At 36.6% G+C, this 17,867-nt stretch overlaps 1 protein-coding gene across 2 annotated transcripts in view; it reads left to right on the top strand.

The window, feature by feature from the left end:
* ophn1 (oligophrenin 1) overlaps positions 1 to 17,851 on the top strand; it is a 42,836-nt gene extending 24,985 nt beyond the window's left edge. For both annotated transcript variants that reach the window (XM_077504797.1, XM_077504796.1), the window contains 14 exons: positions 2,726 to 2,759; positions 2,840 to 2,902; positions 3,517 to 3,591; positions 4,774 to 4,858; positions 5,094 to 5,152; positions 7,169 to 7,274; positions 7,366 to 7,525; positions 9,087 to 9,243; positions 11,109 to 11,366; positions 11,441 to 11,579; positions 15,452 to 15,502; positions 15,977 to 16,025; positions 16,114 to 17,478; positions 17,704 to 17,851. In XM_077504797.1, the coding sequence (XP_077360923.1) occupies positions 2,726 to 2,759; positions 2,840 to 2,902; positions 3,517 to 3,591; positions 4,774 to 4,858; positions 5,094 to 5,152; positions 7,169 to 7,274; positions 7,366 to 7,525; positions 9,087 to 9,243; positions 11,109 to 11,366; positions 11,441 to 11,579; positions 15,452 to 15,502; positions 15,977 to 16,025; positions 16,114 to 16,125 (1,248 nt within the window). In that variant the 3' untranslated portion in view covers positions 16,126 to 17,478; positions 17,704 to 17,851. The remainder of the gene's footprint in view (positions 1 to 2,725; positions 2,760 to 2,839; positions 2,903 to 3,516; positions 3,592 to 4,773; positions 4,859 to 5,093; positions 5,153 to 7,168; positions 7,275 to 7,365; positions 7,526 to 9,086; positions 9,244 to 11,108; positions 11,367 to 11,440; positions 11,580 to 15,451; positions 15,503 to 15,976; positions 16,026 to 16,113; positions 17,479 to 17,703) is intronic.
* The last annotated feature ends 16 nt before the right edge of the window (positions 17,852 to 17,867 follow it).

The following is a 17,867-nucleotide window of genomic DNA, read 5'->3' as shown; positions in this document are numbered from 1 at the left end:
CTTTTGTATGTTTTTTTCACTTTAAATGAGCTTAGCAGAAAAAAATTAAAAGCTTAAATTATTAATATTTCAACTGAAAATAGTTAAGGAATTTTTTTTCTACTTTAAATTATTTTGTACCTACTTATGCAGTACATCAAATAAATAAAGGAATATTTTTTAAATAAAGTTTATTTTATAAAATTTATTTAAAGCCATTTTTAAAAAAAATCAATTTAGCTTTACTTCTAGACAACAATAAAAAGTTTACTGGTATACTTGACTTGACCAGAATTTAAGAAACAAATATTTATTACAGAAAAAATTAAATCAATTTCTAATTTTTATTTAAAACCTTTGCTACAATTCCCTGGGAGTAACATGCAAAAAAACAAAAAAAACAAAAACAAAGTTAGACAGTTTGTTGATTTGCAAAAATGCTCCGCAAAGAAAAGAAAAAAACAACAAAAATTCGTTCGAGCCTTGCGGTGTGTAAAATTGATTTAATAATGGAGTAAATGGGAACATTTTAAACCCTCCCCAAATGCTATCAGCTTATAAAAGCAGTCATCACGTCAATTATGTGTTTTAGAACTTACAGCAAATTACGGTATATGTCACAAAATTGCTTCAACTCTGGGATGGAGGCGAAAGAAGAAGTGACTTTTTGTGCGAGTTCTTTATTTGTGGGGGAATCATGGCTTCTTAGTTAGCTTCTTAGTTAACTAATTAGTTCAGTAAGGTGATCAGGCAAAAATAACAATTTGCAAGCCAGAATGAAGCGTGTGGTATACTTTCAAATTTAATTGTCTGTCAGAATGACACCTGTTTTCTCTTAAAAGTCCTAAAACATAGACCAAGTCACACAATGGGACTTTTTATATCTCTTAAGTGGAAACAAATCGAGTGTTTGATTCCTGTATTTGATGTGACAAATATAAAAAGTCACAATGGTGGTGAGACCCTCCGAGTTGTATACAAGTAAACAGAGATTGTCACGAGATGGGCAGAAGAAGAAAAAGAGAAGTTTTTGGGTGCCCTTATCCTGTGCAACTTCCCTAAATATTTAGTCAATCGTGAGTTTTACTGTTAAAATTGCAGCAGTAGAAAAAAGTTAAATAAGTTTGGGAGCTGGTCGTACAGTTTTGTGGAACATTAATTGACAATTCTATTTCTATTTCTACTTCATTTACGTGTTCCTTTTGCCGATTTTTCATTCCATCTAATATTGTGTTGTCTTGCAGTTTTAGTGTCTGAGTGCATGCACAGTGCTTACCTTTATTCATTTATTTTTAATGCTAAAATATAATTAATCTATAAATGTTTATTATTGTTACTACCTGAATTAAGATGTCAAATCGTTGCAGTCCTGAACAGAAAATGTTTTTTTTAATGGTTGAATATATTATCCTTGATTAATTTCTGAGAAATGCAGTGAGCCTGCTCTCAAAGTTGTCAATAGAAAGGTAAATTCTGTTTAAAATCCCTCCATTCTTTAGTATAAATAAGTATAAATTAAAGCACATCATGGAGTGGGACAGTCTTAAAGATAAATAGTGTTAGTCAAATACACACACATGTGGTTCTTTAGTCCCTCTCCTGTGACTCCCTGTGGATCTCTTTAAAAAAAAAAAAAAAAAAAAAAAAAAAGAAGAAATTACATTTTTTTTTTACATATTCTTATTTTTTTTTTAGAGAGAATATTCTTCAAATTAATCAATGATTAACTCATCCACTGCCAGCAAAGGACAAATGGATATTTGACGTGTTTAGCCGTCAATGGCAGTGAATGAGTTAAATAAAACATGAATAATTAAATATTAAAAAATAGTCCTCTTTTAACTTATTAGAAAAAGAGAGATTAAAGGCAGGCGAAAAACTTTTTAAAAATACCTAAATGTCCAAAAAGCGACTGTAAAATGTCCAAAAATGAAGCGGAAAGGCAGAAAATCACCTTAAAATGTCCATGAAATTACCACAAATGTCAGAGAATTTAATAAAAAAAAAAAAAAAAAAAAAGGCAGAAAAGAAAATGTTTACAAAGTAACCATAAAATCCCCCAAATTACCAAAAAATTCCCACAAAATTGCCAAAAATGTCAGAAAATGGATAGCAAAATGACATAAAAAATGTCTAAAAAAGGAAGAAGAGAGGCGGTAAATGAACAATACATAGTATATCCATAAAATTGCCAAAAATATCAGAAATTTGACAGAAAGGCCGAAAAGTCTAAAAATGTATGAAAAAAAAACAGAAGATAAAAGGAAGAAGAAATTGAATCTCTATGTAATGGATGCTACATATTTTCTGTTATGGTGCAGCTCGAATGAGTTCTTGGGCCCTCAGTACGGTACAGATTCTCAGTACAGATTTATGGTTATTTATTTGGCAACATGTCTCTTTTGACAGGAAAGGTTGCTGGTCTAATATATTTATTAAACTGTGTATATTTGTGATTGCTGCGAGTCATGGCCAGGTTGCTCTTGTCGTAAGACATTCAAAATTTCCACGTTAATTAGTTAAAAATCAAAGATTTCTGTCTTAATTGAAGTAGCACAGCACATGATCATAATGGTGAAACCTCATTGATATTCATCAGCAGTGAGAATCGGTCATTTTCTTTGCCAAAGTGGAGAATGACATCTGACTGATAATAGAGTTGCTTTTCAGCTCAAAAGTAAAAGCTTCTCATTTTTTCATAATGTTGTAATTTTGTCCTTAACTTTTGCCATTTTCCCCAATCCAGATATATCACTCCCCAATTCACAAGCAAGCAGAAAGTAAGTGGGCTATTATTACGCTGAGTGGGCAGCGGTAAAGAATGTTAAAAGTTGACTAACATTTGCATTTGATTTGACAGTGGAACTCAATGAAATTGGATTCAAGTTTGTGAGGAAGTGCGTCAACTATGTGGAAGAAAAAGGTGAGTGTTCGGTATGAATTAATCCCTGTGTCTTTTTGTTTGGATTGACTTGACATGGGTAAGTAAACCATCACTATGATGACTTCAGTGAGGAGTGATGAACGTATGCAAAGCAATGAATGATCCTACTGCCGATCACAGCCAGGGGGCATACATGTACAATGTCTTATGATGCATTGGCTAGCCACCTGTGGGCAATACAGCCATCGGTTCATCTAACATGCGTGTTTGTCGAGATGTGTAAGGAGGCCAAAGTACTCAGCGAATGTGTGCGGAACATCACTCGGAACTGTGAGGCAGATGTGCTAACCACTAAGTCACCGAGCTGCTGTTAAACTGTGTTCACTTAAGTAAAAATTTATCTGCATTTGAAAGCAGATCAATAAGTCACATATGTTTTAAGATTAATCATTTTATAGGAATTTAGCATGTCCCTTTGTTTGAGACCAGACTAAGCAAATAAAATGACACATTCCTAAATGAGGAAGACCATCTGTCCGTCTGTCTAAGCGCTCCGCAGAGAAGCATGTGGTACAGTTCCATTTCTCTTTTTGTCAGACCAAACTCACGATTTTTTATTTTTTTTTTCCCCCCCACCACCCCTCTTTTCGCAGGAGTCACACAAGAGGGTGTGTACCGAACAGTTGGCAGCAACATCCAAGTGCAGAAACTTCTAAATGCCTTCTTTGGTAAGAAAACAAGCTAGTGAACGCGATCCAATCACGCTTGTGCACCTCACACGGCTCAAACGGTTCCCCGGCTTCTGTCGTGAGTCGAGTTTTAGCCACCGACTCACGGTGCACAGGCTCTGCGGGGCACTGCTTCGACAAATTGCACTTTGCGAAGTAATAGAGAAGCAGATGTGATGCATGTGTGGCGGTGCTATTTCAATCTGCTCTTGTGCTGTTTTTTGTTTTGTTTTTTTGCCAAGCATCTGGCAAACAAGTGTTTAGTGGTATTCTCTCAGGAAAAAAAAAAAAACAACAAAAAAAGAAATAGTTGATGTTGAGTGTCGATTAATCAGATTCTTGAATTGATTCATATTACGTATGGAAGAATGAAATGGATTTAAAAAAAGGTTATCTAAAACAGTGAACAAAAAAACATTTATTATTGGTGAGGCAATAACTGAAGGTTTGAATTCTCCTGCGGACACGCAAAAAAAAAAAAACCCGGTACATAATATATAAAGCAATGGAGGAAACCCTGACATGGTTTCACAGTCATAACGGCATTCTGAGGGAATACATAAACACGATGAGGCCAGCGATAAAATGAGTTTGACCTTCTTCTTGATTTAGTCTTCAATTAACCGAAGAAGCAATGTTTTTGGAATGTGGACGGAAGCTGGAGTACAGTTTGGGCTACATTGGAACAGAGCTCATAAACCAAGGACCCCTTGTATAGAGTTTCGTTCTAGTCTTCAACTCGTTGGATTGTGCTAATGCTGCTGTTTTTATTTTATTTTATTTTTTTGGGGATATACAAAGTAAGTAAAATTTAATAAAATAACACCTAAAATTAAAGCTTACTTGATTTTTAAAATAATAATATATCTGAACTTAAACTATCAAGTTACCTGGTAGTTGAGTACATTTTCCACATTAAATGTCTCTATATTTCACAAGAATGAAAGACTATGCCCAAATTTGGAATGGTGGAGGATGAATTTATGGGGGCACTTATCGCCGGTAATAAACAGACAAAATCTACAAGCGATAATCACGGTTGGTCACACTTACACTTTTCGTACTTTGACAAAATATCTGTCCTTGACACTAGGTAGTGTTATACCTATCATGTATCTTATCTAGTGTAGCACATCATTAGCTTCTGTAACACCTCATCTGCTGCTTTGTACTCCCTTGCAGATCCTGCAAACGCCGGGGATGTGGACCTGCATTGTGGCGACTGGGACATTAAAACTATCACCAGTGCAATGAAGTTCTATTTAAGGTGAGTGTGAGTGCGTACATGTAGGTATTATACTTAAAAAAAAAAAAAAAAAAAAAGTTTATCCCTTTTTTTTATTATTATTTTGAGCTGTACTTGTGCAGTTCTGGATCTATGCATGTGCTTCCCTGACTGTTTTTAACTATGGTAGTAAACCATCGAGCACTGCGCTTTGCCATGCAGTTAATGTCAACGCATTGCGCTCTAGTGTTTTACGAGTGCTTTTATTTGTTCGCAGAAGTCTGTCTGAGCCGCTGATGACCTACGATCTACACCGAGACCTCGTGCTAGCTGCAAGTAAGGCACATTTTTGGATTAGCCTTGTTCTTAAGACCAAGGGAATTGGGTTTATAGTCTTAACTACACATACACAATTCGAACAGAAGTTAATTTATCAAACATTAATTTGCCTTGCCCCCTTGTTCTCCCCTTGGAATGTCATCTTTCCAAGACTTTTTTTTTTTTTTTTTTGACAATTCTGTGCTTCCAATTTGGGAACACTTGAGAGAATGCGATTTTAATTCCGCAGTTCACAAAGCAAGCGCCATCAAGGCAGAATTGGATGAGTTTTGTGTTGAGGAACTCAACTTTTAGAGCAAAGAGCGAAAGCTGTTTTAGCTGCAAACTGGGGGAGGCTAAATGTTTTCTTCCTTTACCACCTGCTATATGTATAGCGCCCTAGTGTAACAACACTTTTGTTCATCTATATTCATAAACTTTAAAGGAGAGATGTTACTTTCTTTATGAAATGTAAAACATTTTAGTAACAACAAATGTTTTTTTATCAAAATACAGTATACTTTAACTGGGGGTGTTAATACTCAGCAGGGCTGTCACTATTAAATCTTTTTAAAATCGATTATCTTATGGATTATTCTATCAAATAATCGCAGACACCCCCCCCTTTTTTTCCCCTTCATTTTTTTTTCACTAAGTTTAAATGTAAGTTGAATGGAGTGGACTACTGGACTACTAAAACCTAATAACTATTCATTGTCTTAGCCTATGCGAGCAATCATGATTAGCATTAGCACACGCGATTACCATTTAAGGTAAACAAACACTAACCAGCATTTAGTTCACACATATATAATTTTATCTATGGGTAGAATTGAGTGGATATAACTATTTTCTTCTGTGTATGATCATTATTTAACACCAAAAAAGAAGCCTATGCTAAACAGTTAGCAATCGCGGTTAGCATTAGTGCACAAGCAATTACCATTTAAGTTAACAATCGTGATTAGTATTAGCATTCTAGCGCTTACCATTTAAGGTAAACAAACACTACCATTTAGTTAACTTCACACATACGTCATATTTACATTACGCATGTAATAGTGTCACAGTTGTTTCAACAAACGACTGGAGCTGCCTGTGTTAGCTACAGTGAGCTCAATAATTTCCTGTTCACTGTGTGAGGCTGCAAAAAATGTTCGAGCTTCGAGGTAGACATTTTCAGTTGACCTATTTATAGCCGACTTGGTTGACTTTTTCTCCCGGCCCTAATAAACAGCAAGAAACAAGTACTCGTGGACTTTTATTTTTATTTATTTATTTTTTTTATTTTTTGAAGAACTCTTTGCTGTTTGACACGCTGCACGCTCAGGAGAGTATTTTATATGTCAGGCTGATATAGTAGCATTGGCGTCGTAATATCGGAGCATTTTTACTACTTTCATGCAGATGATGTGGGTTTTATTCCTGGCCATTACCCCAATAACCAATTGGTCTTCTCCAACGCTGGTCCCAAGCCCAAATAAATGGGAGTGAAGGGCATCCAGTGTCAAATGTGAGTGACTTGCTGATGGGGAAAATACAGTACAGCGTGCATCGTATGGTATGCATTTTGTCGATGAAAATGTAAAAGAACCTTTTTGTATCCATTGTGTTCTCCACAGTTGGATAGAAATGGAGCACTGGCTGGAAGTTCAGCTGCGGGACAGCTGATTAGTTTAAGAGGGAAAAAGGAAATCTGAGTCAAGTTAGTCAACATCGTAAAACTGAGTTTAATAGCAGAAGTCTTTCATTCTCGCCGGATGTCCCATTGGGAGATCCTCAAGACAAAGGATGGTTTTAGTTTCCTTCAAAAGACTCTTCCTCAGATGAACTCAACCTTGTTTTATTGGTTGTAATGTTATTTCTTTTGCGTTTTATAGACGCCCCGCAGTTTTACACAATTCCTTTCAGTAGCAGCTCTATTGGATGCACCATTCAACTTGTTCTGTTTGCTTTAACAAGTCTGCCTAATACTGTATGCATTCTATAACACTGACATCTTCTTCTGATGTCCATATCCTTTGTTTTAATTAGAATCAGACAGTCTGGACTTCCGACTGAGCGAGATTCACTCCCTTACCTACAAATTACCTGAGAGAAATCGGGAGATGCTGGAGATGCTTCTCAAACACTTGCTTGTGTAAGTGCCGGCACATTTTGTCCTCCCGCATACTAATACGAGCGTTGTCACAGTTAATTTGACACTCAAAACGTGTCATCTATATCACCAGTGTGTGCAGTCACAGCAAAGACAACCTCATGACTCCTTCAAACATGGCCGTCATCTTTGGACCCACACTGATGAGAGCGAAGGAGGAGACGGTGGCCGCCATGTTGGACATCAAATTCCAAAATATTGTTGTGGAGATTCTCATTGAGGAATTCAAAAAGGTACGCATTTCTCGACAGGAAGATGAAAAGTTGCTTTGGGGAAGGGCCACTAACACTTTTGATCTATAAAATTACCCCCTAAAAAACAATGACAGCTAATTTTAAAGAAATATATATCCCAATATAGCATAGTTCCTGCTTGTAAAACGGCCAGAAGAGGACGGCTGATAGCAAGTACCGATACCTTGAAATAAAGTTGGGTATCGACTGGGTACTGATAACTAGTATTGGTACTCACCCATCTCTATAGAATACAATATATGTTTGTATTTATTTTTTTACTTTTAAAGATCTAGTAGCTTTGTCCTCGCACTTTTAACATATTTTGTGCCATCTCGGTTAGTATAATAGACAGAGATGCTTTTTTATGGCTGATTCTAATTTTACTCAGGAGATAACCGATATTTGAAGCAGATATTAATTTGTAGAAAAAAAAGAGGGGAAAAAATGGCAAATTGAGGTAATCGGGAGCAGCTAGCTCGCAGGCTCAATGCTTCCCATTGGCTGCTAGCGGGCACTAGCGTCAAGGCATGGCAGCTTTATTTTTATATAGTGCATTTAACGGTGAAGTCAACCACCAAAAATCTTTACAGTAGTATGTTGTATGGGTCTCCACAAGTATAAACATGACTTTCTGATTAATTCATTTACTCCCAAAAACATATAAATACGTTCTATTTTAAATGTTATGTGTCCCAAAGACGTATTTATACGTGTGTTTTTTTTAATGCTAGAGCATACAGAAAGCTTTGATGCAGCCTCTCAACTGCAAAGAATGGTTGAAAAAATGGTAGCTATTACACAAACGGCCAGCAGGTGGCAGCAGGGCAAAGGAGCTCAAACAGGGCCATGTTGAAAAAAATTTTTTTTAATCACAATTCTAAATAGATTTGTGAATAATGATGAAACTTGGCTATATTCTAATGCTAATTGCTGCAAAATGGAAACGGATAGAAATATACTTTTTTTTTTTTTTTTTTTAACTGATGAAAGAAGAGACTTTCTTTTGGTAGGTTCCATGTTTTTAGCAATAGAAAATATTCTGTGGGCCTTGCGAAATCAGTCAAAATCCAGTAAAACAGCCAGGAGTGAAGGGGATTGCTTCTGTAAAAATGGCTGCCAGTTAATGAGTTAATGTCGCATTTGTGGAACACGAGTTAAGCAGCAAAATCCACCTGTTTTTTTCTCCCATCTCAGGGGGCGGCCATTTTGCCACTTGATGTTGACTGAAAATGACATCACAGTTGCTCAGGTAACAACCAATCACGGCTCAGCTTCAGAAAAATAGGTTGGCACTTGAGCCCTGAGCAACATGTGATGTCATTTTAAGTTGCCAGCAAGTGGCAAAATGGCCGCCACCTGACATGGCTAAAAACAGGTGGATTTTGCAGAGTAACTCATATTCCACAAACACAATATTAATCAGAATGTACTGCATAGATCATATTATTGTGAAAATGAATTTTGGGTTCACCTCCACATTAATGCGCAATGTAAAACCACGTGGCTGTACAATATGAAGCGAAGATAACAATTACTGAAAGTTTTGCCTCGATAACAGATTTTCAGTCATATGCCGGAGGACAGCAACGCCCCGCCCGTCCCTCCTCCGCGCATCACCCCGAGGAAGCGGCAGCCCATCACCATCTCCAAGCGGCCGCCTCGTCTTTACCCACCTCTGAGTCACGAGCACTTCCTCCAGCCGCAGCACACTGAGGGTAATTACCAGCCTGCTATCATCATCAGCATTATCATCTTCATCATTATCATTATCCCGTCATGTCATTACTTTGTAATGTTTGGACACATTTCTAGAAGAGCTGCAACAAAACACACGTGCGAGGGTCATTTTGTTGATGCGCTCTTATGGGGCGGAAAATGTGTATTTAGTCTGTCTATTAAATATAGTTATTACTTTCTTCTAAACTCAGGATAGTTCCCATTTTTCCCTTGATGTTTTTGTCAAAATCGTGTCATTTAAACCTCTTGTTAAGTGGGCGCTTCTGTATCATCTCTTTCACTTTGGCGGCAATACTTGGCGCACCTGCAAATTGTCCTCCTGATGCGTTTGGAAACTTCATACGGCTTAGCTGTGCTAAACGACCGCCATTTGTGGTTTTTCAAATACAGCTAATGCTCACTCTGTAGCTTTTCTAGGGTGGAAAATTTCTGTTTAAATCATGGAAAGGTTGGGGTAAATTTTCATTGATCTCAACTTTATTTATAAAGCACTTTAAAACAAACATTGCTGTATACAAAGTGCTACATAAAATAATAATAAAATAAGAACAAAACAACAACACAAAGTGGGGAATTTAGAAAGGTATCTTATTTTTAACCATTAATGGATTTCTTCGAAAAGATGCATTTGATTTTCTGTGTTGTATATGGAGCCAAAATAAATTATTCATTCATTCGAGTACACAGGACTTGAGGAGTCACCGATACTACTATCACTTTTGATGCATACAATTTCCCCAAAAATAATTTTGAAGGGATACTTGACTCATTGGACCATTTTAGCAGTAAAAAGTTCATATTTTGTCCAGAATGAATTTGATAACTTGATTATTTTTCATGTACAATTCATACCTTTAAAAATAAATTTTTCTACATGCTGTCGAATTATGATGACATCACCTGTGCCGAGGAAGTAGGTCACGGCCATTCATGGCTCACCTGTTTTCTGGGTTTGATCAGTAAACTGAGCCATCATTGGTCGTTATCTACTTCCTCAGCACAGGTGATGTCATCATCAGTCGACGGCAAGTAGAAAAATTACTTTTTAAAGGTATTAATTGTACATGAAAAATAATGAAGTTACCACGTTAATTATAGACAAAATATTAACTTTTTACTGCTGAAAATTGCTCAATAAGTCAAGTATCCCTTTAAAGAAAAACCTATATATCCCAATAAAGCATTTTTTCCTTAAAATTACATGAAATGAATGGCAATTTTCACTTTTTCTAATTTTCTGATTTCTAGTTCCTGATTGTTAAACGGCCACAAGAGGGTGGCCGATACTAGTATCGGTTGCTGTCGCGAGTACTGATACCTTGAAATCACTTGGTTAATAAATGACCAATTTTTTGTCATGCGTACATGTTAATACAAACTAATTAAAAATGAATATTTCAACAGATGTATTACTGTTTAACTTTATACAGTTTTAAATTATCCTTTCATTACAAACATGAATTTTGAGTTAAATCTTACTTCCCATGATTCAACCCTGTCCAAAATTGAAAAAAAATCCATCCCTTGTTTATGAAAATCCCCTTCTCCATCCAAAAAGTTCCATTCAACATGCAAATAAACAATCTCAAGGCTAACCTCTGCATTTTTGCTAAACCCTGAAATGTGGTTGTTTTAGTTATGATTATACTCAAATATATGACCCCAATCATACTCACAAGAGCCAACTTTCAATTTTGTGCATTCCTACTTTACACCCGTTTATTCCCATAAATTCCCATGGAAATTTTTCAAGATCCTGTAATTTTGCAACCCTCGAGTAGTCATTTGAAGTTGAACATCCCGTAAAGAGTTTATGACGATTTTTTACTGTCATGTGCAACAGATGGTCAGAGTAGCGACTCAGCGGTGGAAGGCGACGTCTCTGCGAGCCCCGTTCCCCTGCAGAGGACCAAATCTTCAATCTGTGCTCCGCTCGTTCCTCGAGAACCTCCTCGCAAGCAAGCGCCGCTCTACAGAGCAGCAACCAGCAAGGCGGACTTTGATAGCAGCAAAGTTGAAAGGCCGGAGTCTTTGTCGCTGCCGAATGGAGAGCCCGTGGGTCGAGTGTCGTCATTCCCGGGCAGGAGACCTCTTCCTAAAGGTACGCTCGCCAACACGGCGTCCTCCGCAAACGCTCAAAAGCTTGACATGGGATTTGTTTATGATGCTTTCTAGGAGATTGTGATGGTCTGAGCAGAGCAGGGAGAATGCCCCCCATCTGCAGACCCCCGGGTAGGCCTCCCGAGCCGCCCTCCAGGCAACCCTCTTTCAAGCTGCAGAGTGCAGCCGGCAACGATGGATCTGCCGCATCCTAGTAAGACGCCCATCACCTTCTGCTTAGGGCAAGGGTCAGCAACCTTTGCTGTCAAAAGAGCCATTTTAGGTCAAATACATTTTAACAATCTGGAACTGCAAAACATTTGAACATTGTGATGAAGGAAAGAGTTAAGTGTTAGTCAAATGTATTGAGGGCCCAAGAGCTAATTAGAGCTGCACCATAACAGAAAAATCTGCAGCATCCAATACTTCATTTGCTTCTTTCCTTTTGTCTTTTTTTTTTTTTTTTGCTTCATTTAAATTTTTCATAATTTTTAGACTTTTCTGCCCTTCTGTAAAATTTCAGACATTTTTGGCAATTTTATGAACATATGGTAACTTTCTTTCTTTCTTCTTCCTTTTTTATACATTTTATAGCTATTTTATTTATTTATTTTAATTCTGCCTTTTTTGCTATCAATATTCTGACATTTTTGGCAATTTTGTGGACATTTTATGGCAGTTTGGGGCATTTTGTCTTTTGTTTTTGGACATTTTATAATTATTTTTTGATAGTTTTCTTTTCTGCCTTTTTTAAAATTAATTTTCTGACTTTTTTTTGGGGGGGCAATTCCAAAGACATTTTATAGTAATTTTATGCTTTTCTACTTTTTGTTTTTGGACATTTTATGATTACTTTTTGGACATTTTTAGGTAACTTAACAGTTTTTCATCTAATTTTCACCTCCCTTTTCCCACCAAGTTAAACATTTTTTTTTAAAATACTTAAGTTATTATTTTTATTTAATCATTAATTCATTTAAATAGTCTTTTATAATAATAAATAAAAATAAATAAAATAATGTAATAAAAATAATTTCTACTATATATTTTTTTTAATTTATTATTATTTTTATTTTTCTAATAGCTCCACAGAGAGCCACTTGGAGAGGGACTTAAGAGCCACATGTGGCTCCAGAGCCGCAGGTTGCAGACCCCAAGATAGGATGTTTAATAATAATAATAATCATAATAATAATAATAATAAATAATAGTAATTTCATTGTCAAATTGCATCATTACTGATAAGCACTGCTTACACTAACAACATAGCTGCGCGGTCAATGTTGCCAATGTTGCATTGTGGGACTTTCCCAAACCCCAAAAAAGTGACGAACACATTTATATCCCATGAGCAGAATCATTTTCACATTGTTTTCCGCGTGACAAAGGAGCCCAGTGGAAGGCAATCAAGAGTAAATGGCGTTCAACTCTGCCAAAGAAATGATGCCCATTTGTATTGATTATTTATCGTCATGTTGTAAATTTTTGACCTGAGGTATGCGTTTCCAAGCCGCAAATATTTTGCCGAGGTCGCCATGCCTCTCATGTACAACTCAAAAGCGTGAGAGAGCAGACATAAGGAACGGCCAAGCCATTCAGTTTGACGGCTCATTTTATGATGCAAATTTATTTAGGATTGTGCTTTGACAAAAGGGACATTTTTTCCAAGTGAAAATCGATACAAGTTAATGCTGGGGGGGGGGAAATGTTTCAAAACGTGTTTAGCTCTTCCAAGAGGGAAAACAAATAGTTGCCGCTGTCATTTTGCTTCTATACACGAATGAGGGAGGGAAAAAAATGTTTAATTTTATATTAAGGCCATAATGTACTACCTTCTTCTGTTCTCTGATTTACTTTATTATTTATTTATTTATTTATTTATTTTGGTGAATGGCACAGGTCGGTAGTGTTGCTTTAAAAAGTAATTTGTTACTTGATTGATTACTTGCTTTAAGTAGTAACTTAGTTACTTGACTATTGCTTGCTTTAAAAAGTAACGTAGTTACTTTAATGATTATTGCTTTATAAAGTAACTTAGTTACTTGACTGATTACTTGCTTCAAAAGTAACAGTTACATGGCTGATTGCTTGCTTTAAAATGTAGCTTAGTTACTTTAATGAATATTGCTTTAAAAAGTAATTTGTTACTTGATTGATTACTTGCTTTAAAAGGCAACTTGGTTACTTTACTGATGACTTTCTTTAAAAGGTATTTGAGACATTACTTACTTTAAAAATGAACAGATTACAAGTTTTATTTATTATTGCATTTTGTTGAAATTTGAGCATCCCTTATTATTGGAACTTGAGAATAACATTTATGGTAGGCAGATAATTTGTACAAAGTGGAAGTTTGCTGTTGCATCATTCTCCACAATGAAAACACATCAACTAAAGGCAGAACAGGCAAATTACTAATCACCTATACAAGTCTTTCTTTTTTTTTTTTTTCTCGAAATAAAACTTAAGTCATAAATCCAGTCTGGTCTGAAATAAGGTGTCTAGTGAAAATGATGTCCGGTGGGATACGTTGTGTCCGTCTAGGACTGCGCATTTCTGGTTTTATGTGGCCACACAAAATAAATTAAATCAACTCGAGGCACTTTTCTTGAGGAACAGACTGGGAGAACTCCTTTTCAGCAGGCTATTTGTTTGGTGAACATCTACTTTGATAAGACTTCACGGTCATTGAAGGACAATGTGCACAAAAGTCAAAAATAGGGGAGGGAATCGCCAACAACGATGGTCGTCATCATTGATTTATTGGGAGAAAAACATCCATTTCATCTCTCACGTTATCCACGTGAGGTTATAAAACATTTCATTGGGCATTTGCAGTAGTCACATGACGAGAACACAGACAATATTAAAAAGTGCACAGCTGCGCACAATGTCTTGCGTACAATGGCAAGCTCTTCAACTCGCCACACAATGTACAGACGCGAGTGCCTCGTCGTCATCGCTCAAAAAGAGCAAGCGACGCGGCCGCAGATGGACTGTGATGATGAGCGAAGGAGCCAAGATGGAAACACTGAGTCATTTTTGTTTGACCATTTCGACCACGTCACAGTCACGCATGGCCGCTAATTGACCAATTTGCTACTTTCTTGCTGGAAAAGATAAAACTACAATCAAAAATATTTACCAGCTCAGAGATAGATTTTCACTAGTTTTGCTTTTTATACAACTCTTGTCACCCTTCCTTTGTGAACTATAAATCAGCTCTAAATATGAAGGGTACAATAATTACATCATAGGCAGCTCATTATTATTTTTTTACCTATTCAAAGGAAGAAAAAATAATTAAAAATTAAATACAACCATCGAGAGCAGCCGTGTTCAAACTTATGGCCCGGGGGCCACTTGAGGCCCACCGTCCATTTTTTAAGCGGCCCGTGGGATGTACTAAAAATGATATTTGTTACTAATAAATTTGTTTTATTTACTGTGGAGCTTTTCTAAATATGCAAACTAATAACATTTTCGTCATAACACTCCTGTTTTGGTTGTGACTGTAGGATTCAGCTGCTGTTTTGTGCAGGGGCTGATATTTTCTGGTGGGTTACAGGGTCTCTGACCAGCCAAAAATTCTTTCAAAGAAATCCGTTCAGGTCGCAGTTTTTCAAGAAAGTTATAAACATGCAATTGGTTGACTTATTTGTATGGACTTGATAAAGATTGGTTTAAAAAAATTAATCAAAAGTAGCCCTTGCATCCGTCTATTTTTGTCTGTGGCCCGCCAGAGGAAAAAGTTGGGACACCCTTCATCTAGAGAAAAAATATCATTCACACTACAAAAAATATAGGCACAGTTCACTGAAAAGAACGTTCTCGTGCCAAGCATGCCATTCACTTTGATAGTCGAATGGCCACAAGAGGGTGCCCGTGATCACTATCATCTGCCTTCGCTAACGCTTGTGAAAATATTAAATACAAGACGTTACTTGAACTATACAGTACTTAAAAACACTAAAAATGAAGCCTACAAATGGTGGTTGGTTGCCTTCAATAGTTGAGAGCCAATTATTATGCATGCTCCTTTCAAAAAAAGTCATTTACATTGTTGTGTTATTCTTTTTTTCCTAGTGTTGCTTCAAAAGCAAAATTTTTCGAGAATGCCTCGAGAAAAGGTAGCAGGTACGTAAAAAAAAAATAAAAAATTGCACCAATCTATTGATACATTGGATTGTACGATGGTATATTAGGACCACGTACAAATATATATATATATATATTATATATATATATATATATATATATATATTTTTTTTTTAGAGGGCGCGGTCAATGTGACGAGAAAAAAATGTGGCAAATTTAGCACTTTTTTTTTTCTCGCCGGGCGGCTGTTTGTGTCGGCAGAAAGGAAATGCACTTTTTTTCTCGTCATATTAAAAAGTGGTAAATTTTTATACTTTTTTTCTCATCATATTACAAAGTGGCAAATTTCCCACGTTTTTCTCGTCATATTGCCCTCGCCCCCTAAAAAAAAATATTTGTACGTGGCCCTAATATGACATCGTAGGATTGTGTACTTGTGTATAGTTGTAAATGTAGCCTTGAGTCCGTCCACAGCTGTGGTCCGCAGTGCCTAACGACTCTCTTCTTATACAGTACACCAGCTTCCCAGTCACCAGCAGCAGCAGCCAATGAGAAAAAAGAGGTAAGATTCGCAGCGAAAGGTAATCCTCACCTCTGGCGCTCCCGCCTTTTGAATACTTGAACGTCTTGTTGTGGTTGTCTCCTGTCAGACTCCAAGCTGAACAGATTGGAAGCTGGAGTTGGATTGAAGAGTGGCACGGCAACTGGCTGAGTATTTCCTCTTTGAATTGTTTGAAGGCCGCCAAAGTGACTTTTGTGCGTTCAAGGCCGTCGTCTTGTGTTTGAAATTTCATTCCAATGTTTGAAGTTCAAGTTTCTCTCGCTTTTTGCGTTACAGCGTTGAAACTTCTAATTGGCTCTTAAAACGTGGACACGTTCTGGTGTATCCATTTGTAACGGTTTGCTAATCAAAATATTATTTATAAGTTTCAATCAGCCAATCTGCTTAAAAAAAACGCCCACCAAGAATTACCAAAGTGTACAAGAAACAAAATGTCATTTTTCAGTTCATTTAGTTCAAATAAATCAGAAGCTGAATTTTCTAATGTTTTCTACTTCCACTGATTGCTGCTCATACATCGGGCATAATTACCGGTAGTATTGTTACATTTCTGATGTTACAAGTATTTTCTGTCCCTGTAGGTCAGTTTTTGCTTCGGGGAGAAAAAAAAAAAAAAAAAAAGATTTTGTTGGCACCTCCAAAATATTTTATGCCAATTTTGTTACACAGTGCGAGACTGCAGACTTCGTTTCATTTTTATCTGTCATGTTTTATTCTTTTCCCACCACCTGGAAATTGCAGTTGTCGGGGTTCCTTTGTTTTTGTAAAGAAATTAAATGTGATAAATGAAGAATTACCTGTGTTGTATTAGAGGTTTATTATTATTATTTTAAGTTAAAAAAAAACACCTTCCTTTTGCAGCAAGGATTTGATTTGTTTCAAAACAAGTGTTTAGTGTTAAAATTAGCAGACACTTTTTTTTTTTTTTTTACCAGAGAAAACCTGCTAATAAACAGATTGTCCCAACAGTAGAATGAGAGCCAGCATTGTTTGTGACAGTAAACAGCTTGATTCTTTACACGTTTGTTCTTCGCAAGTTTTATAAACACAAAGTAACTGTTGTTGACAAGGTGACCTGATGATTAAATATGGATACAAAAAAAGACTTTTTGTTTGATGTACCACCCCCAAAAAAGGTTTTCTTCAGATGTGTGGAAAAAGAGGGGGGTTATTTATCTGCCCTGTGGCGTCCCATTTTATTTTTTTTCTTCCTTACTAGTGCATTGCTCAAGGGTGAAAGAAATGACTGCATTACTCTTAACAAGGGATGCAAAGTCTTGGAATGACACCTTTTATTGTTTCTGTGTCAACAGTAGAAACGTTAAGTCGGCCACGGACGTGTGCATGCGTGTTCAGGCTTCTGCGGAGGCATGAGGGAATAACGTCACAACCAAAACAACTTTTGTCTACAATGCTGTTATAAAAGCGGTTTGGGATTAAGATCTTGGGACAGGTGTGTTTTTTTTTCCCCTTTCCATCTTCATAACATTTTGTCTATATACAATGCGTCTAAAAAAACCTAAGCGGTAAATGTTTTTAGCAGTTAGCATTTGTCTGTTCATATCACTTCCTTTCCTCACATTTTAATACAGATAGGTCAGCGATGATAAAAACCCATTTGTAATCAGGCATTGTATTTTTCCCACATCCGCTCCTCCCACCACATTCCAACCTTCAGTGCCAGGCAGAGGTCCCTTGCTGATTTTTTGCACCAACAAGGGAAAGCTCATCAGGAGAATTCACGTTCAATGTGTACTCAATTCATACTTTATGAAAGAAGGTGTGTTCTCTGAAATAAACATTTACATTAGGCTTTAGACCTCAAATGTTGGTGCAAAGTGA

This window comes from Festucalex cinctus, chromosome 18, assembly GCF_051991245.1.
Source record: "Festucalex cinctus isolate MCC-2025b chromosome 18, RoL_Fcin_1.0, whole genome shotgun sequence".
NCBI classification, from domain to species: domain Eukaryota; kingdom Metazoa; phylum Chordata; class Actinopteri; order Syngnathiformes; family Syngnathidae; genus Festucalex; species Festucalex cinctus.
Note: the sequence above shows the minus strand (reverse complement) of the source record. Positions and strands in the feature narration are given on the sequence as shown.